This window comes from Asterias rubens, chromosome 7, assembly GCF_902459465.1.
Source record: "Asterias rubens chromosome 7, eAstRub1.3, whole genome shotgun sequence".
NCBI classification, from domain to species: Eukaryota; Metazoa; Echinodermata; class Asteroidea; order Forcipulatida; family Asteriidae; genus Asterias; species Asterias rubens.
This window is the reverse complement of record NC_047068.1, coordinates 11,376,919-11,398,809: the sequence shown is the minus strand read 5'-3', so window position 1 is coordinate 11,398,809 and position 21,891 is coordinate 11,376,919. Positions and strand designations below refer to the sequence as shown.

Here is a 21,891-nt window from a genome sequence, read left to right as displayed (position 1 = left end):
TAAAACTCCAAGTGAAAGTTGTAGAAGAGACAGTCCTAGCATAAGAGAGGTGTTCTAATGACCTATTCTTCTGGTTTTACTCCAAACCTATGGGGTGCAAGATGTCTCAGCTAGCAAATACATCAAGATATTTAATCGAGGGTATGTAACACAGAGCAGGGGTCAATTTCACAAAGAGTTTAGACATAAGTCTTATCTGGAGTTAGGACAAGTTAGTCATCCTGACTTAGGACTTGCTATACATTTTTTATATCCCCTTACTCTTTGTGAAATTGACCCCAGGTGTGATTTCATGTTCACTACCTTATGGAGACCCAAAACAAAACAGAAAAGAGAACACAAAAGGTCTCCATTAAGCTTGGGCGATATCGATTTATTTTATTCACGATATATCGCCGACAATAATGAAATTTGACATCATCAGTCTTAAAACTCCAAGTGAAAGTTGTAGAACAGACAGTCCTAGCATAAGAGAGGTGTTCTAATGACCTATTCTTCTGGTTTTACTCCAAACCTAAGGGGTGCAAGATGTCTCAGCTAGCAAATACATCACGATATTTAATTGATATATCACGATATATCGCGTTATATCGCGATATATCGATATTTCGATTAAAACCAAATCCATCCGATATCGAAATAGTGTCCAAATTAATATCGCGATATTCGATAATATCGTGATATCGCCCAAGCTTAGTCTCCATAGGGGAATTCTTAAGACCGGGGTGCTCAATGAGTCTATGGGAGGTTCTTACTACAAGGACAAAGGAAAGAACAAAAGATGTCTCTGCCAGTTGGCTTGTTGGTACGTGGAGCTGTTCCCACTTTTTGGAGACATACATTTGCAGCACAGGTAATTTGGGTGGGAGAGCACTTTGTGAGAACTATTTTTGTTTCTATTTAGAACTAGTGTGAAAACAGGTGTACATGTACATCTAAAACTCTACAACTTTGATAAAAGTATCTAGTCTACTCGCAATTATTCTATTTATTCAAAAATCGTTGAAACATGTCCATGTATCAAAATACAAGCAGAACAACAATCTTAACCAATCAATTTTTGCATTTGCCCCCAATGGCCTAGCCTGATGGTAGCCTGTACATGTAGCCCTGGCGGCCTTACGTATTGTACTAGTGTTGCCTGGATATCAGGGTCCATTTCTGGGGCGGAAAATTTTCAAAGCTTCATAACGTAAATCTTACCTGCAAGAAAGCACCAATTTCAACAGATTCACATTCCATGGCAGCATATATTTTTCTGCGGTGGGTTTCGATCGTCATATATTCTTCACAAATCCGTAATTTTCATGAAATAATGCAGCTCCCAACGTTAAGAAATTCAAATTTTTGTTCGTACTCTCACAGTCTGCTGTGTGTACGCAAGACGCACGACGCGCAAATCTTGCGTTGCGTTTGCGTGTTAAACGCTGTGCAGTCAAGATACGGTGAGCCAGAATTCATGCGTCTTGCATCTTGCGTCTTGCACGCGAATGTATACGCGTACGCAAGGCAGCAGACAAAACTGTGAGAAAACGATCAAAACAGGAATTTTGTTAACATTGGGAGCTGCATTATTTCACAAAAATGACGGATTTGTGAAGAGTATATGACGACCAAAACCCAACGCAGAAAAATGTATGCCGCCATGGAATGTGAATCTGTTCAAATTAGTGGCTTGTTGCAGGTAAGATTTGAGTTACATGTATGAAGCTTTGAAAATTTTCCGCCCCAGAAATGGGCCTTAGTAGTTAGGACTCTGTATCTATGTACAGAGAAAGAGTCCTATATAGGGCTACCTGTACATGTAGCACGTACATGGGAATACCCCATACACTTTGTAAGGGCACCTTTTAGCAAAGCTCAAGATTTTTTTGAGGATTAGTAACCAAGCAAGTTCAACCTATTAGTTTAATGGTTATATTGATTAATTCCCCCAAAACCAACCAAAATAACATTTTGTAACAACAGCAAAACCCCGATGCAAAAAAAGCGTCCCCTAAATGACTTTAGAATAGTTATAAAAAAGAACAAGTAACAGAACATCAGGATGTCAGAAATTGGTGACAAGTATTAAGTAGATAGCACCATGTGTAACTTACTTTGGTTGAAGACCCTGTCTCCTAATGACCCAAATGAAAGACAACATTAAAAAGTGATTACTTTAAGACCTTGAATCTTAGGTATCAAGATTTGTCGCTTGAATTCAGATAGTATAAACAAATTCTCAGAGCAAAGGATTTGGGGCATATTTGTTTCTAAAACAGTTTACTGATCATGGGTATGAGGTTAATGGGCACAAGACTTATGGTGGCAAATGGGTACAGGGTTTGGTAAATGGGTACAGGTTTTCTGGTAAACTGGTAAATGGGTACAATGGGTACAATGGGTACAGGGTTTGTGGTAAATGAGTACAAGACTTGTTAGATGGGGTACAGGGTAAGGTAAATATGGGTGCAGGGTTTATGGTAAACTGGTAAATGGGTACAATGGGTACAGGGTCTATGGTAAATGAGTACAAGACTTGTTAGATGGGGTACAGGGTAAGGTAAATATGGGTGCAGGGTTCATGGTATAGCATACATGTAGGGTTTTACGGTAACTGGATACAGGGTTTATAGTAGGTGGGTACAGGGTTTCTGGTAAATGGGTACATAGTTTATGGTAATGGGTAGATATAGGTAATGTTAAATGGGCAAGTATAGGTTATGGTAAATGGGTAGAGGGTTTGTGGTAGATGGATACGGGATTTATGGTTAATAGGTACAGGGTTTATGGTAAATGGGTACAGGGGTTATGGTAAATGGGTACAGGGTTTATAGTAAATGGGTACAGAGTTTGTGGTAAATGGGTACATAGTTTTGGATAAACTCAAGTTTATGGTGTATGGGCACAGAGGTTTATGGGATTCTTACATTAGGGCAGGGTTTGGGCCAATATACAATGAAGATTCCTGACTTACCCTGGTCATAGTATCGCTATCCGACTCACTCCGAATCCTCGATGAATCCCCTTCAGAGTCGTAGCGACGACGACGCGACGGAAAGAAGTGATCTCTCAGAAACATATTATCCTTAGGTGACATGCTGACATCTTCAGGAGACGATGCGATCTCGTAAGACACCGAAGGAGTAATATCTGGTGATAAGGACTCGGCAGAACACTCAGAGATTGACCTCTCCAAGATGACATACTTGGTCACGTCCAAGGGAGAGATGGATGGGCGGTGACGAGGACGTAAGACGTTGTTCTCGGTTCCTCGCACGTGTGTAGAAGATCTCCGCTAGAAGATAGAGACACGTCAAGTCACTTTAACACCAGTATAGGGATCATATCAATAATTTACACTTTTCACACAAAGCTCAATGGAGGTGGCCCCAATCTTGGTGGCAAATTTCTTAGCTAAGCAAAAAACGAGTGTGGCACCGGTAGTAATGATGTAAACTTTATGGAATTTTGGCTGGAACCAGTTTCTGTTATGCAGGATTTTTCTGTGCAGTCTCATTTAATGGAAAGTAGTCTGCAGCCAGCAGCTTTGCATGAGAGAACCATTACGCCATAATCGACTTGTCCACAAGTCTATCAACTTACCTGTCTGATAACCAGACTCTCATGATCAGCTATCTCACTGGGATGAAGGTCAAACGGAGTGAGACTGAGCCCATGGCAGATCTCATTACAGGCGTGTGAAGAAAAGAACAGTGCCATGCCACGAGTCCCGAGATTGCCTTCATTGTACTCTGTGCCAGTAGCTGTGTGGATCTGCGGATCTGTGTACAAGTCTCCAACACCTGGAGAAAACAAATCACGAGGATTGTTATTAAGGAATGTTTACTTCTACTGTAAATATTTCATCTTTTTGGTAATATGCAATAATATGGGTCTGTATTCTACGCAAAATGTAAATACAGGAATAACAATAATAGTACGTTTTGTAAAGCGCCTACCGCAGGCCAGCCTCTAAGCTCCTTAACATATAGTTGAAGATAGGGACCAGAGTACTGGCAGGGACAACATGCATTAGGATCAGTCTAAGTTTTGATTTGAACCAGTGTCCTCCAAGGTGAACTATACCCGTAGGACAACTTGACTCCCTTTATGATAACCTCCTTATGGCCACAATTGTCTTGACTGGGGATACAAACCCACACTCTGCTGATCAGAAACACCAGTATTTGACACTTTGAGAGAGAATTCCGCTCAAAGGAATGTGGTTTTAGAAAGAGGGATTCAACAATGTTCCAATCTCAGAAATGCTTCTGCATGACACATTTCTCAGATTGTGTATTGTAATTATGGATTATTCCTCCATCGCGGAGATTATTCGCTCCAGATTTTCACTAAAATCTCAAAACCGCTACCACTCTTTCAAATGATATTTTCACAGGTTAGTTTTATTGTATACATTAAGGGTTAAAACAATCGAACGGTTCAAAGGTATATTTTCCCTTTACTTTACAACGTACATGATAGACATCATAAATGTCAGCTTTCAATTTGGAATTCAATATAACCTTTGGAATCTAGATCCCAGGGTATCTAATGTGTCTTGGCACCAGGGCTTGCTCGGGCCGAAGGTGGAGTTTTTGTTTTTGTTGTTGTTTTGAATTTGATATAGCAAGATGTAGGTCGGTACACTCACCTTGAATGTCAACAACGATCAACTTATGCCCAGACCTCTCAAAAGTGAAGTGACTGAAAGCCTGTAATGGTAAATCAAGTTAGACATTAACCACATGTACACACCAATCAACATAGCATCTGGCTTGTCCGATAACATTGGACTTTGCATTTGCAGCCAGTTAAATGTGGTAGTCATGATTACAGCGACTGCCTACACTGCTAACCTGTAAGTCTAGGTGCACTTCATTGCGAGTAAACATGATAAGCCTTTTTGAGATATGGCGGACACAATGCTACGACACTACAAGGTTTGGGTAAATTTGTGCGTATTGACCATAGAAATAGAACGTGTGTTATTCGGTGACGTGCGCATTTTGTTAGGCTATGCGGCATTTACACTTAACCTGGTGAGCGTGGCATCAGTTGCCGCGTATGATGCGCGTATCACATCCGCCATACCTCAAAAAGGCTTATACAAGTTTGCCCAGATTAAAAAAAACATAAACAAGAACTAAATAATCATATATTGAAGTATTGTGCACACAGAATTATTTATTGGCCTGATGTTTTGACACTAGCAGAGTTAGCATTGAAGGCTAAATGGCAACAAAAAACAAACCAACCACTTCCCTGGACCCCCTGTCTGCCTGTCTCCTTATTCATTATTTGAACCCTGGCTTATTACGTGTGCTTTCTGAGGCTCTCTCTATTCATTTCCACTTCACTGCTTCTGTTACACATATTTATGTCCATGTTTTTTGTGTTTTTAGCCTTCAAGAAAGACTCTCCTACATGTAGGTTCCAGCAGCCGATTTCACGAAACTTTACGCAACTGCGTAAGTCCACTTGCGCACTGTTTATGGCGCAACTTACGCCATAACGTTGCGCAAGTGGACTTACGCAGTTGCGTAAAGTTTCGTGAAATCGGCTGCTTGTCATTAACTATTTTTTGCATTTTTTATGCAATAGGTCCTTTTAGCTGGTAAGCAGTTTGCAATCAGCTAATTCAATTTTCTCATGTATTGTGTGCAGATGAAATGCAAAATTGCCAAGTTACAAATGCATTGGTTCAAAGCAACGGTACGTAGAAATAACATACTAATTATTTTGGTTTTCCTCCCCAAAATTGATGTAAGCTCAGTATGCTACGAGTTTTCTGAGTCTTGTATGGGAGCAGAGTAATGCTTAAAACCACTACAGAAAAAATCTGTGCACCAATTAGTAGTGAAAGTCAAGGTCTTTCGTCGACCTTTACAAGCCGGTCGATGCCTAGATATCGCACACGCTGTCCGCCCTCCGCTTTAATTGTGACTTAGGTATTATTAATGATGACATAAAACAGTTACCATGTTAGCAGAAAGACAAGAACAACTAATAACAATAATAATAATAGTGGCTTCTTTTATAGCGCCCATGTCCGTCACTCAGTGACGCTCCTGGCGCTGTTACATACAGTATTTCCTGCAAGATGTGGGACAACGTTTGAATTATGAGACCTTTACACATGTACTGGATCAAATGACAAGACAAACTCATTCTAAAATGACCAGGTTTGAATCAAAGTATTATAGACCTAACCACTGTGAATCGAAAGCCTTAAACTGGGAAAAGAATCCTAACAAACAAATCTAATACCATTTAGTGGAAGGACAGGGGAAGGTATGTTTACTGTCAGGAGGCCCAAGCATTTTGGCCTGGATTGAAGGATGATCATGGAGGAAGGAAATTACCTGGATGTGCCTGGACTTAAAAGCTTACATGCTTATTAGGCCCTCTTGACTGGAAAACTGCAACATTGGTGATATGGGCTATATATATATTGAAATTGATGGTCGGACCAGTGTTTCTCAAGTCATTATTTTTGGAGTCGAGTAGGGAGTTCCAGCTAATTGATTCATGAATTCCGAACTGAGAAGGTATTTTGTCATCAGATGCGTTTTGACATGGAATTTTCTAATCTTGTCATTTGAATCCAATAGTTTTTGCCTTTCTGCGCCTTGAACACTCAGCAGGGTGGATATTTGTATTATTATTATTTTATAATTATCTTCTTTGAGTTGCCTCATGTAATAGGTGATTCATCCAGGGTGAAAAATTGCTTGTAGATCACCTTGTCGTTTTAGAAACGTCATGATGTTTGTTTTTTTACTCACCTGTGGTGTCAGTCTGGTTTTCTCGTCACTCACATAGCCAGAGTTGGAGTTGTATTTGATATAATGTCCTTCAATGAAGTTCTCAAGATGGAAGACAGGAGCCCCCGGGCGATCCTTAAACTCCAATACACACATCTGGACTATATCAACCTGAGAGAGAACAAACAGAAAAAGACGACTTTATAATGAGTGTCCGGCTGAGCGTCTAGTGCACCGACTCAAGTTCTGGATAAGGTTTCCGGTCCGTGTCATGGCCAAGCGGATAAGAGCTCTGAACTCAAGATCTGGGCCCAATTTCATAGCGCTGCTTAACGGTAAGCCAATTTTGGTGCTTACTGTAGCAGAAAAATTTGCAAAGGTGCAAGTGTATTTCACAGGTTAGCAGAAAAATTGGGCGGCCATATTGTGCGTCATTTTTTTTCGTGCAGTAAGCACCAGAAGGTTAGCATGCCTTTTTGAGTGCTTATGGTTAGCAGAGCTATGAAATGGAAATCGCACAGTAAGCACAAAAGAGGCCGCGAAGCAGCGCTTTGAAATTGGGCTCTGGTTTTTCTGCTCAGCAGAGCGTGGGTTCGGTTCCCAGTCACGACACTTGCGTCCCTGTTGAGCAAGACACTTGTAACTATAATTACTTCTCTCCACCCAGGGGTAAATGGGTAAATGGGTACCTGTGAGGGCAAAGATGGTTCTTGTGATTTATTTTGCTTAGCAGCTCAACTTGCACAGGCTGTACACTCCCCAGGGAGCTGAGATGGTTTAAGGAATGAATTAAATGTCCCAGTGACCAGGGGTAAAAATGTTGAAAGTGCTTTGAGATGCCCCTACGGTGTGAAAAGCGCTATTTTAACACTCAATCCAGAAAGATGAATTGAGATCCGCCATTTTTACGACGATGGGTCTGATCGATGGTTCAGTCATGGCACTTGTGTCCTTGAGCAAGACACTTGATCATAAATGCATTGTCCTTCTGATGGGATGTTAAGCACATGTTTCGTAAATGAACTGCAGCACAATTATCGTTAAGAGAAGGGTTTGACCCCCCTCTGGTTCGGGCATGGTTGGTTGTTTGTGTTGCATCACTCTGTATAAAAGCCTTACAAGGTGCTATAGTATACAAATAATGAATGTTTATGGATGCAATGGTGCGAATATGTTCATGAGTTGAAAGATGGAATGTTCTATTCAACGAGGCTGAGCCGAGTTGAATGGAACATTCCATCTTTCAACGAATTAAAATATTCTCACTATTGCACGAATGAAAAACATTCATTAATTGTTTTATATAACATCCAAGTAGATCTTTTTTTCATTTTGATTGGAGGATACAAATTTAAGTTAACACTGCTGCATTTACCAAAGGCGCGCACGCAGTGATGTTTTATACTCACCGTGCAATAGTACTTTTATTTGCCAACACGTGACGGACAATCAATTGGCAAGGATCTGCTTGGGTGTTACAATAACAAATGGATCGCATCAAACACAAAATAGCCCCAGTACCGTGTAAATTAACAAGTGCTTTGAGACCCCCCCACCCAAATAACTAAATGCTATAACAACATGGTGTTTATACATACAATTTCAGACATTGATTATCATATTAATAATACATGTATAATCAATGTCTGAAATTTTTGTTTGACTACATAAAAAAACACAGTGTATAAACAATAACTAAAATGTACTGTAAGGAAAAAAAACAGCATTGATGTAAGAAAAACAAAATCTATACATATGCTGGTAAAAAAAATAAAATGCATTTAGTAAATAAAAAATTTAAAAAAATCTTTAAAGGGCTGTGTTACACATGATTCAGATTGCATTATCTAATGATTTAAGCAAATTCATAATTTACCTGAGAAAATGAGATCCAACTGCCACATAAATCAAAATGAATAACGGCCAAAACTCAAAACTAATATGTGTGACATTATTTCAGAATGCACTTAAAGTCTATTTAAGTTGGAAGTTGGCCGTAAATGATGCGGGCTTCAAATTATTTTACTGATTTATAAACAGAAACATAATACTCACTTCCCACCCACTCGTTAGGTCCTATATTAAAATTAAAACCTCATTGAATTGGATCCTTATATACATTGTAGTAGTGTGTCAAGGAGCTGGCTGTGTACAACATGGGTCCATACAAAGTGATGCATCCAACAATGGGACATGACAGTTTAATTGAACACAAGGGAGGTTGCATCTCCACCTGTAAATGCCATATGCAAGCAAGTGTGCATCCATCCCTGGATTATAATCAGCAGTGTACCTGGGAAACACTGACCTGGGCCCAATTTCATAAAGCTGCATTTAAAAGCAGCAAATACTGCTTGACAAATGTCTTTCATGGGCAAAATTTGAGTGGGATACCAGGCACATAAATGTAAACTTAATGTAATTTTAGCTGCATGGTTACCTTTTAATATGTTGAGCAAAACGCTTTTGTGCTTAGCAAGTTTTTGTGCTTACAGGCTTTACGGAATTGAGCCCAGGTGTCCATAAGCCGATTTCCCGCTTTCACTGACCTTATTGTAGAATTTTTTTTTTGACAATAGATTGTCTGTTAGGTACATACGTAGGATCTAAATTAATGAGTAAACAAACATATCTGTAGAATGGAGGGGAATTTTGTATAAGGATAAAATAAAAAAAATTGTTTCATACATCAGTACAAAATTGTGTTTCACAATGCGCTGCTAATAAAAAACATGCAGGAATAGGATGAGTAAAAAAATATACCCATTCAAGTAAAAGGGATTTTTCATTTTGAAAAATGAACCGTAAACAGAAGCTCGATGCAAGAAGGTTGAGAAGAAATAAATAGTTTGCTAATTAGGTAGGATCTTAATAAATGAGTAAACAAATGTAAAATATACTGTAGAATGTTTGTGTACATAAATGGATTTTGACAATAGAAAACAACAATAACACTAACAGTAACAACAACAACAATAACATCAACAATAGCAAAAGCAACAGCAGGAACAACAATAACAACCACAACAGTGACAACAAAACAAACGAAAAACATACATGTAAAACCTGATCAATGCTACAAGGTTGTTGTTATGTAGTATTTATAAATACCTTGGACGGTTTCAAGTCTGTGATTGGTCAAAACCGGTCACGTGTGGAAGTGTTAACGGCGGTATAAAGACCGGCTTTGGAAAATAGCGAATAAGTGGCCACTAAATCAGCATACATTGTGTAAACCTTGCGCGTTGCACTGTATCGCACACTTAGTTAATATCCCTGTTAGTTTCATTGCAACTTCGCGCACTTACGCGTACGCGCGCTGAAAATGTATCAATTTTGAGTGCAAGCGTGTAATATGTGCGAGCGTATAAACTGACGCCGAGCTCATGCGCGTGTTTTAATGCACAAGGAACAGCTATCGTCCAATCATTTGCCTCCTTTGACCCCAGTGAAGGCGCTGAACAGATCATTATTTCAAAGAGTCACTGGTCTCAGAGATCAGTAATGTGATTAACGCACGAAAGAGATGGGAGCCATCAAAGGCTCAAATATGGCCCCTGAACATGTCTGGAAGTACCGCCGAGAGAAAGTAAAAAAATTTGGACAATTGTAGCCGTTTAATTCGCTAAAAAAGGTATTTATTAATGGAAATAACAGTGCGAGTACCCGGTCTTCACTGTGTGGTAATGACCTTGGTTGGTGGCTGGCGCTGTTAACGGACCTCGCCTCCAGCTCGGTCCGTTAACAGCGCCAGCCACCAACCCGGTCATTACCACGCAGTGAAGACCGGGTACTCGCACTGTTATTCCCTAATTGAAAATAGCATTGTGCATACTTTTTTAGGATTAACATTTTGTGAAATGATCTCAGGTATCAAAAAGATCATGTACATTGTAGTAGTATTTTATTTTAATATTATTTTATTGATTTTTTTAAAATTGTAATAATTGTTATTCTATTATATGTAACTGTTTTCAATTTTTAAAAATACATTATACACACTTTGTTTTCCAATTTGTTTTTACAAAAATAAGTTAAATTGCATTATGTAGTAGATTTTAATTTTATGCACTGACACTTTTCAATCAAATCATTAATCAGAAAAGCCAGGGTATTTACAGACTTTCCAAATGACCTAAGTTCCAATTCACAGCATATATATCTCTTCGTTCTTTTGAGTGTTGATATGACAGGTAAATAAATCTGACCTGCGCTTGATGTTATTAAGTTAAAGGCACCGGACACTATTGATAATTACTCAGAATAATTTTTAGCATAAAAATTTACTTGGTAACAAGCAATGGAGAGCTGTCGATAGTATAAAGCATTGTGAGAAACGGCTCCCTCTAAAGTACATGTAGTGTAGTTTTTGAGAAAGAGTGTACAATGTACATGTAATTTCTGACTCAAATATTGAAAGGCTTCAGGCATCTGAAAGCAAATAATTGTTTGTGCAACAAAGGTTCTCTTTCAATATTTTCTTGCAACTGATGACCAGTCAAGTCAAAATTTTCACAAATTTGCTATTTTATGCATGATGGGATCACCAGTGAGAATACTGGTCTTTGACAACTACCAAACGTGTCCAGTGCCTTCAAGTTTAGTAAAGGAAGTAAGTTTTGAAACACAATGGTTTGTTTTGGCCTACATTAGACAGGAAACACATTAAAGTGTACACCACATCAACTGTCATGCTAGCAGATTTGAACGGCTGTAACTTTGAACTACACAAAACCACCCATTTGGGCTTCAACATGTGAATGGACATTTGGCTTATATATTGAAAATAATTTATTTCGATAAGATAATTGTTTTTCCGTTCGTTTTTGATGGATATTTGAGGGTGGTTAAAAATAAAAAATTAACATCAAATAAATAAACTCAAAAATGATTTTCAGTTCAAGTCATGTTCATTCAAATGTTGAAACAGTTTTAGGTGGTTTCAGTTACTTTTCAACAAGTTACAACTACATGTATTGGAAAAACAGCTCATGTGACGGATGCAAAGTGGTGCCCTTGTGTTTCCTGTTTGTCTTCAGGGCCGACAACTGAACCAAACATCATTGCACATGTTACAGGATGATTTCTCTCCTGGGTTTTGGCTAAATCCAAATAGTCCAGCTGCTGAGGCACAGATGTGGAAAATTTTTTGCAGTTTCTGGTAAAACCTAAAGGCACATTTAGTAAAAATTAAAAACCGGTATTCCCACTTAGTGTATTCCAACATATGCACAATATTAACTAGTGCTGGGCGAATAGTGAAATTTTGATGTTCGGATACCGCTGGCCAACTATCCGAAATTATAGGTTTTTTTGCCGCTAGAGGGCGCTGTTCGTTTGTGAATGAAATCGTATGGGCGGATTGATATTAGTTTTAGACAGTGTCACTCGGTTCATTCATAAAAATAACCGGATCTTATTTAAAGATGGCGATTTGCTTTTTCTGTTGATCGAGATTAACTCTACGTGAAGGAAAACTTTTGTAATCTTTGAACAAATTACGTCAGAAATGTCATTGTTTTATCTCTTCACGGAGGTGAGCATAGTTAAAAACTTAATTTATGCTGTTTTATGCTGTCTTAATAGAAGTTTCATAAGGATTCAGACAAAACATTCATATCAGTTGTCGCCCGACGTCCGCGGATATTCGGATATTAAAAGAATATCCGGTTACTTGGTTGTTATTACAGAACTATCCGGTTTATAAATAGGCATTCGCGGTTACGGATAGGAAAACCTATTCGCCATTAACCGGATATCCAAATAATTCGCACAGGCCTAATATTAACAAATCTGTGAAAATTTGTGCTCAATTGGTCATCGAAGTTGCAAGAAAATAATTCAAGAAAAAACACCCTTGTTGCACAAATTTGTGTGCTTTCAGATGCCTTGAAAAGGCTTCCGACCTGAAGTCTTTCTTAGATTCAAATATTTTAGTGAGAAGATGCCTCTTTCTCAGAAACTACATTACTTCAGAGGGAGTCAGTCCTCACAATGTTTTATACTATCAACAGCTCCCCGTTGCCCGTTACCAAGTACATGTAAGTTTAAAAAATAAGTTAACGCTTTGAGTAATTACCAACAATGTCCAGTGCCTTTAAAAAAAAGCATGAAAATTCCTTTATTTGTTGTGTGCATAGAAGAAGGACATATAACAAAAAAGTTCAGGAAAAAGATTGAGACTTAAAAGCATTTAATGCGCAAAATACAGTTTGAAGTTCTTTACATACCTTTTTGGGAGGATTGTGTCTGCTGAATTCCTCTCCCCATATCTTGGCATCCATCTGCAGGCGGACATCTTGGAAATAGATCTCACGATCCACCGTCTCCATGTAAGACTTGACAACGAAGTTAGGAGCATGTTTCCAGTCAGTGCGATGTTTGCCGTAGTGAGACATCTTCTTCCTGCAAAAAGAGAGACATAAACAAAGTCAAAATCAAGCCTGGAATTTTATCTTTGAGAGAGCAAGGCCATCTCAAAGCCATTTTGGGGTATGGTGGACACAGTTCATGGCACTATTAGGTTTGGGTAAAATTTTCTGTAGACACCAGAACCAAACAGTGCACTCCTATAGTGTCCACCATATCTCAAAAAGGAAAATCTTTATTTATTTTCAAATTGAGCGCTTCCATTGGAAAATCTTTGGAACGGGGTCCATGACCAATGGCAAGACAATGGCAACAGAGAGGCATGACCTCCCTGGCCTTCATGTCATTCCAGGCTTGCAAAATGTATCAAATTTTTGCATTTTCATTGACTGCCAATCCAAAGAAATGTAGACGTTAAGTATTTTAGTTATGTTTCACTCCTTAACTTCATCAGACTTGCAACCATGTCCAATTCTGAACTGCCTTTCGCACCTTTTCTTTCTTGGTGAAGAGGGCATTCCAGGCATATTTTTTTTACTAGTTTGTCATAACTTTTCTGAAGCTCAGAGCTTGTAATCCCTGCCAAATTTGTTATTTATGACAATGGGTGCTTTCAAACGCCCATGGTGGTCATAAAGCCTTAAACAATATGTAATGGATCAATATTTCTCTCATGACATACTCTGACTGTACTGTGTGCAAAATTCCATGCCTGTATCATCAAAGACACAACTCCCTCAAATATTTCCCCCATCTGCCTCGCTTTTTAGAAAATAAACAACACATACAATTATTGCCAGAATGGGCAAAAACAAACATATAAAATGTTCCCTTTAAAAAAGTCAAATGATAAAAATAACAACCTACATGTACAGTAAAATAAGTACCCAGCTTCAAAACTCATTTGAAAACTTATTTTTGTGTTTAGATCTTTGTAACTCGTTGTATAGGCCCACTTGCTTCTGCATCTCTCTTGTGCCAGAAGTGTCTTTTAGACAGACATGGCGCATTATAAATGGCCATTATTTTTGCTATTATTATTAAGTCAGAATACTTACAAACGGAAACATTCTCGCATGGCTCCACGAGCAAAGGACTGAAACAAAAAAATTGAAGCACCAACAGTCACAAAAATTGCAATACTACATTTTCTGTCCAGTGATCCACATTGCTAAAATAAATGCATCAGTTACGAACTGAAAACTTACAAGAACAATTATTTATTAAACATAGGAAATTTCACTCTAGTAAATGGTCCTGGGCCCAATTTCATAAAGGCTGTCAGCACAAAAACTTGCTAAGCACAAAAAAGTATTGCTTAACAGAAACAACATTACAATAAGTTGACATTGTTGTGACTCGTGCCCCACTCCATGTTTGCTAGCAAATAAAATTATCAAGCAGTGTTTTTTGCTTTTTGTAACAGCTTATCAAATTGGGCGCTGAACCACAACCCAGTCTCACCCCAGGATTTTCAAAAACTGGGGCATTCTATTTCTAAACTCAAAAACGTTTGCATTTTAGCCTTTCAAAGCCAATCAATCAAAACAAGGTCCGACAACCGTTTTTTTTCTCTTCAGTGTTTATCTTGAATTTGAAAAGCCCTACTCTGCAATCTGGGGCACTTTATCTAAATGATACTATGATTTTTGTGAAGTTGGTCTGAAGCCCTTCTCCCCACCCCACCCCAATTAGCGCGTAGGCCTATCGGCCTGACAAGCTAGCTTGTGCATAGAGAGATCTAATGTAGTGCAGTAAAAATTATTGCAATAAAATGCTTTCAGAAAATTATCATCTCCAACTTGTTCCCATATTCTCCAAGTGTCCATAACACCTGCTCATATCCCCCACTCAAGTAAATGGTAACTCAACCCCCACATGTTTGTTACGATTTTATACATAGTCCATGGATTTGTTTTTTTCACTTTGCAGAGTAAAGTATCAATGGAAGTCAGACAGAACTTTGGATTTGTGGCATATTGAGGTTTAGGGAAGATTCAGGCACTGAAACCAAAATAATAGGAAAATTAATTTTGTCTGGAAAAAAATTACAACATTTCGTCAGCCAGCAAACGCATACAGACAGCAGTACAAACACATTCTCTCATAATTAATACTTAGAGTTAATTGGGAGTGGCCCAGTCATTGGTTAAAAATAGAAAATGTTACTACTGCACACAAGCAAAAAATAATAATGGCCTGACGTTTTGACCCTAGCATGGTGCTATCAGAATTAGGTCTCATAATTCAAACATAGTCCCACATCTTGCAGGAAATACTGTATGTTACAGCGCCAGGAGCGTCACTGAGTGACGGACATGTGCGCTATTAGAAGCCACAATTATTATTATTATTATTTCTCTGAAGGCTATATGAAAAGACAACAACCATGAACAGGTGACTACATGTACGTGTAGCCAGAAAACTAAGTACTTCACATAGGCCTAACCCACAAGAGTTTAAAAAGTTGACATTCTCTCACCTCTTTTGCCATCTTGACTTTGACGTTATCAATCACCCACTTGTTTGTACCAGCGCTGTACCGATGACGAACTGCGGTCTCAGTCAGGTAGTTCTCAAGATGGAACTCCAGCCAGGGATCTTCCACAGATTGCGCCTTCTTGATGGCATGCTTCCACTTCTTCCTCAGCGGGGGCGTTCTCTTCGTCTTCAACTCCTCCTGCTTAGAGGGAGGTTGCAACTCCCCACCCAGAAGGTAATCATCCACCAACGAGACCAGATGCATTTCTTCGTCATCTTCTGAGTTGTGTACCTCCTCGTTGAGGTTAAGGTTGAGGATTGGTGCAATGATCTCAGACATGCTGGAAAGGTTTGTTTATATACATACGAGCACATAGACATTCATAGATGCAAAGGACGTGTTGATCATTGCTCAGTGTTTACTGTAAGGTCTAGGTAAGGTCAGGTTTTAAACCTGACAGCGTACCCTCGCTAGTGTACTGAATGAACCCTGTGAACTTGAAGTCGTTGACTGGTCTTAATCACCTGAAATGACAAAGTAAAACAGTTCATTTTATTAACATGTTATCAGTGTTTTCTTAATCATGTTTTCTATCAGAAAATTTGATCAATGAACAGTTAAAGACACTGGACACTATTGGTAATTGTAAAAGACTAGCCTTCACAGTGTATCTCAACATATGCATAAAATAACAAACCTGTGAAAATTTGAGATCAATCGATCGTCGTAGTTCCAAGATAATAATGAAAGATAATGAAAAACACCCTTGTCACAGGAAGTTGTGTGCTTTCAGATGCTTGATTTCGAGACCTCAAATTTGTAATCTGAGGTCTCAAAATCAAATTTGCGGAAGACTACTTCTTTCTTAAAAACTACATTACTTCAGAGGGAGCCGTTTCTAACAATGTTTTATACTATCAACCTCTCCCCATTACTTGTTACTAAGAAAGGTTTTATGCTAATAATTATTTTGAGTAATTACCAATAGTGTCCACTGCCTTTAAGGAAGCTTTCAATTTGGTTTCAGAGCAGTGACGGGCTGTGTTGGGAGCGGAACCAGTGATTCAAGCAGGGTACAATTTTAAGGAAGAGACAATGGGCAAATGTCTTTAGATACTGGCCTTGAATTAACCCACAGCACCCACAGCAATTGCTGTGGTGCCCTGTGTGCTTTTGCTGTGGTTCCCTTTGCAGTTTTTTTATATTCACACAAATTTACACTTTCCACAATAGTGCCCCTTTCCAGAGGAAAAAAGGTTGTGCCCCTATCCTTATCCGGATAGGGTCTGTGTTGGTTCGGTAAAATTTCAACACGGATACAAACAGCTTCGCTTTCACACTAGCTCTGCAGGAAATCAGCTTTTTGGTTACACGTGTAACTTTCAATCCGGATATTGTGGGACCGTTTCACCGTCCTGCAAAATCTTACACGGATCGAAGCAGGACGCGGCTCCTTTTTATCCACGCAGCGCCTTTTGTACGCGCTGGACAACTGTAGTGTGCCTAATACTATCTATGTAGTGTGCGTGGATGGCGTCACGCACACTCAACACGGATCGAAAATTAACCCGGAGGTGTTCACACTACGGCTTTCCATCCTTGTTGGAATCTTCGACACGGATAGAGATTTATCAACCCACCTCTCGGGCAGGGTTGGTTTCGACACGGATAATGCGCCATATCCGGCAGCGTGTTGAATGAAAAGTGTAGTGTGAAAAGGTCAGTAAACATTATCCGGATCGTATCCGTGTCCAACACAGAGATTTTTTGTAATGTGAAAAGGCCTATAAACAAGTCATAAAGATGAATATATATTGCCAAACTTGTCAATCCTACAGACTGAAACATCCATGGATCACTGGCTAGAAGCACCCAACAAACAAAGTTGCCATTATCCGATTACATTTTTTAAGAGTAAAATAACACAGTGTACAAATACAAAGCACATAACCTACACTGAAGTACTGTATAACTGTATGCAGTTGCAAACCAGTGTGGAAGGGCTATAAGGGACAGGGGCAACGAAGAGCAGGGGCTATGAGAAGCAAGGGCCATGGTAGAGACTGGGCCCAGACGACCCCACCAACACAACGCTTGTGCCCTGTAATAAAAATGCTCTCATGAACAACAATGCTTGATGTACAAATATATTAATCATGTGATATACAGCTCGCCTATTCTGCAGACTTCCAGATGGGTTGTTACCAACTGCATTAATGCACTGCTACGCGTAGCTTATAAATGCCACTTGACTCATCTATTGTGTACATTATTAATGTTCTACACAATTGATTGCAAAAAAATAAAAAATTCTTCCAAGACAGATATTAGCATTTATGAGGATGTCTTTTGCCAATTTTAGTATTCTCAACAAAAGAATTCAAGTCACTTGACCTTAACACTACCGTCCATGCTTTGGATGGACCCCTTGGTGACAGTTTCTTTTTTTTTGTCTGGGCAGAAAAAGGTAAAGTGATACAAAGGTTATGGCATATCAGACACGGCAACATCATGCCTGATACATGTACAATACTTCACCTGGATGATGGCTTGCTGCCATTTTAAGAGTTTGTGAATGATCTTCCCATCAAGAGAACTTGGCAAACTCCTGCAAGGGACATAAACACCAAGCTGGAAACAGCCAATCTCTCTCACAAACATTAGTTTAACTTCTATGATTCCAACACAAACCTAAATTTCCTCAACTTTAGGTGCCCTTGACAAAGGAAACATGCTCGTCACAACAAAAAACTACACACCACCACACACCACCCACACCAGTGATATCGGTAAAAATTTAAAGTACATTAGGGAAGTGCCTACCGTAATTTTCGGATTATAAACCGCGGTTTATATGTTGATTTTGACATTTTTTTGAACTCCTGCGGTTTATTCTCCGGGCGGCTTGTAAGCCGACGTATAAATATTTAAGAGAAAAAACGGCATTTTTAAAAAGAAAGATCGTTTGTAAAATATTCTAAATAATGTTTTTTTTTTTCTTAAACGAGAACAAAAACCTGCCTGTGTGATGACAAAAACCTGTTGAAAATCCCACCACAATTGTATTCCATGTTTCCTTTGTAAAACGTTTATCAACCGCCCTCAGCTAGCTAGCTCCCCCTCTCAGCGCAACTCGGGTTAGACTAGACTGGTGCCCGTCTATTTATCCTAGCGATCTGTACATGCCGACGTCAGACATTCAAGCTATACTCGTGTCTCAGCGAAATAGACTCGTCCCCTGTCTATTTTTCCCACGATCTTTATATACTGACGTCAGACATCCAGGCTACACTCGTGTCAGCCAGCGCGGTTTCTTCAGCTCAACCACGCACACCGCAACAGCAGAATGGTGAATGGACGTACGCAAAGAACTATGCCACTCCGGGGGGATCAAACCATGATCAAACAAAAAGTTTTCAACCTGCCCTGATTGTTGAGTCCAGTAACATTGGGAATTTTATTTCCAGGCGGCGCAAATGCGAGGGCGTAGCGCAACCCGTCGGCGAACATCGCTCAATACGATGCCACCAACATCTGTTGTGAAATCTCGAGATTGAGCAGCGCAATTAACAGATTGCTAGCTTTACGAATTCGCATGTGTGTACATGCGCTTAATGTGCACGCTGCATGATACATTACTACATACACACACGCTACGTCCGTCCGCCTGTCCGTCGTTACAATAATCTGTTGTGTGTATCCTCGTTGTGGGACTACAATAAAAGGGAGGGAGAAATACCGGCCAACCACCCTACTTTAATTCCCTTATTGAAAGACCCATTTCAACCTTATTTCCCGTCTACTCCGATGTTTAATAAAAGTGAATCCCCTGTCCTTGTGATTACGCAAACAATAAGGTAGCGCATTTTGTTTCATTACTACCGCTATACAATAAAAGTGAGGGAAAAACTTTAGCCGTCCCCATTGTTATTTCTTTTATATTTTATAAAGGAATTTCGCATGTTTAAAAAATGTTCCTATATACATTGTAAACAGAAACAACAGTCATATACAATACTCTCGTTTGTGTTGTGGTAGCCCTGAAAAGGACCGTTTGGTTTTGGTTTTGTCAATTTTCTATTTAAACAAAACGGAAGGCTAAGGATTCCTTGGATATAAATCTTCGCACTGTTTCTTTATCACTCGCTGCTTCTGCAGACGAATCCTATGTTAAAACGATGGTACGGCCACGCACTGTCTGAAGTTAATTTTTATTGCAAGCAACACGAACTCACTTACCTACAAATAAAATAGGATTAAACTTTGTCAATTTTTAAAATTGTTATTGGATTTTTTCAGTATCACAATAATAAACGTATTTTCAGTTGTAACTTTCATCAATAATTATCCAACACAAACAATGATGTGGTCCCGCAAAGGGGGTGCTGCCAGCTTACAAAAAGAATGCTATCCTATAATAGATCATTTCAATTACGATCAATAGTGTAAACTTCAATACATTTCCACTTTAATTACGACGCAACTCCCACATTGCGGCAACTATACAAGACTGACTGATGTGCCGCCCGCCTGTCACTGCACATCGCCACAAAGAGGACCGCAAACAAGCACGGCCCCTAAGTGTTCACGCATGCTGTGATTGGCAGTTTGATGATTGGCCGTTGTTGATTGGCCGGTGATAGTTCCATTCATAAAGTCTTGGCTAGACTTCGAACGGATCGAGTAGAGCGGCTGCCCATTGTACAACGGGGAGTTTGAACGTCTGACCCACGCTTTGAGGCTCGGGGCCCAGTCTAATCAAACGTGAACAACTTTTGTCAATAGAGGGCGATGCGATGCAGGGCAAAGTTCAACTATTTCTCGGTGTGCGTTGTCGACCGATCTTTGATTCACGGATAGTTTGTTGCCAGAGAAGTTCACAAAACACAACCGATCATCAAATCTCAAATTCTTGAAAAGGGTTGTTGATGGAAAAAAAACATAACTCAGGACTGATAGTGTGAGATAAAAAATCACCCGTAACGCGGCAGGTTTGCGTACTTCACTTCCGTGTTTTGAGGTTAGTTTTTTCATGTTTTTTTTTATTTTGATCGCAGTTTATACGCCGTGCAGCATATACGCCGACATCTTAATATTTTTTTTGTATATTTTGAGGAAGTGCGGTTTATATGCCGCGCGGTTTATAATCCGAAAATTACAGTAGTTGCTGCAGTTTGTACTGCAGCTAGTAAGCCACCACATCTTTCTTTGTTACATCAACTTTCATAACATAAATTGAATCCCATACAAACTTAGTAAATCCTCGCGTACAAATTGAGCAACCAGTCAGTAAAAACCTACTTTTATACCAACGGGGCGTTCCCAACAGCAGAATCCTTGCAAATGGAGAGTTTTGCTATTTGTATACCACACCATATGGAGTCTTTGTTACCACAGCCAGCCAGCACCAGCACATGTGTGCTGTAACTTTCCACCCAGACAGGATCACTGTGTAAGTACTACTAGACTACTGCAGTATCAACACAGACACACACAGTGGCCCAGTTGCTACATTGTCCTGGATTGACCTACAGTCACTGATTGACCCTGACTGACCTTAAACTACTAACTGGGAGTCTATCCATGTGTAATTGATGAATTGAGCCAATCAGTGAGTGCTGACTGGAGCTGTGGTTGGCCAATAACCCTACCAAGTCGGCCATGAACCTATGAACCCAATGTGTAGTTCTTATCAACTGGATTATATTTGTGCTATATATGTGCATATAAGGAATATCAAATCCCATCATGTAGGCCTATTGAGCTTTACTGTACCAATGGTTCATGTACAATGTAGGATACACAGCAATCCTTAACTTGTACAATGAATGTATGATAAACTTCCATAGTTGGTAAACACTCTAGCATCAATGATAATTCCTTCTTACCAACCGGATTATATTTGTGCAATGTGCATGATATTAAAAAGGAATTTCAAACACTATACTGTACCCTTTCTATAGACCCTATTCACAATGCCCAGTATGTTTACACACGCCTCTCCTGTCCGCCATTTTGTGTGTAAAAACGTGCACAAAAGGATGGTACAAACACATTACGCACTCCGAACAATTTCTGATTTATTGAAGAGTCCATTCCTTTTGTGCACGTTTTGATACACAAAAAAGCAGACAGGAGATGTGCATGAGGAACGCTGAACGTTGTGAAAAGGATGGATTGCAATACGCGTCATCAACTGCCATCTTTGATGTATTAATGATGGGGAAGTGCACGCGTTTTCCCTGGTTAATACATCAATGGCGGCCGATGACTCGTATTGCAATCCAT

General features: G+C 39.4%; 1 protein-coding gene across 5 annotated transcripts in view; it reads right to left on the bottom strand.

The window, feature by feature from the left end:
- Positions 1–21,891, bottom strand: part of LOC117292272 (eukaryotic elongation factor 2 kinase-like) — a 30,936-nt gene that overhangs the window by 7,628 nt on the left and 1,417 nt on the right. For 2 of the 5 annotated variants that reach the window (XM_033774264.1, XM_033774267.1), the window contains exons 2-9: positions 15,604–16,127; positions 14,180–14,217; positions 12,983–13,157; positions 6,774–6,923; positions 4,640–4,700; positions 3,589–3,788; positions 2,960–3,280; positions 2,100–2,120 (exon numbers count right to left, since the gene is read on the bottom strand). In XM_033774264.1, coding sequence (XP_033630155.1) covers positions 2,100–2,120; positions 2,960–3,280; positions 3,589–3,788; positions 4,640–4,700; positions 6,774–6,923; positions 12,983–13,157; positions 14,180–14,217; positions 15,604–15,942 — 1,305 coding nt within the window. In that variant the 5' untranslated portion in view covers positions 15,943–16,127. Of the gene's footprint in view, positions 1–2,099; positions 2,121–2,959; positions 3,281–3,588; positions 3,789–4,639; positions 4,701–6,773; positions 6,924–12,982; positions 13,158–14,179; positions 14,218–15,603; positions 16,128–20,904; positions 21,055–21,891 lie in introns of those variants that run through there. The other 3 variants (XM_033774268.1, XM_033774269.1, XM_033774265.1) reach the window with 2 other exon arrangements.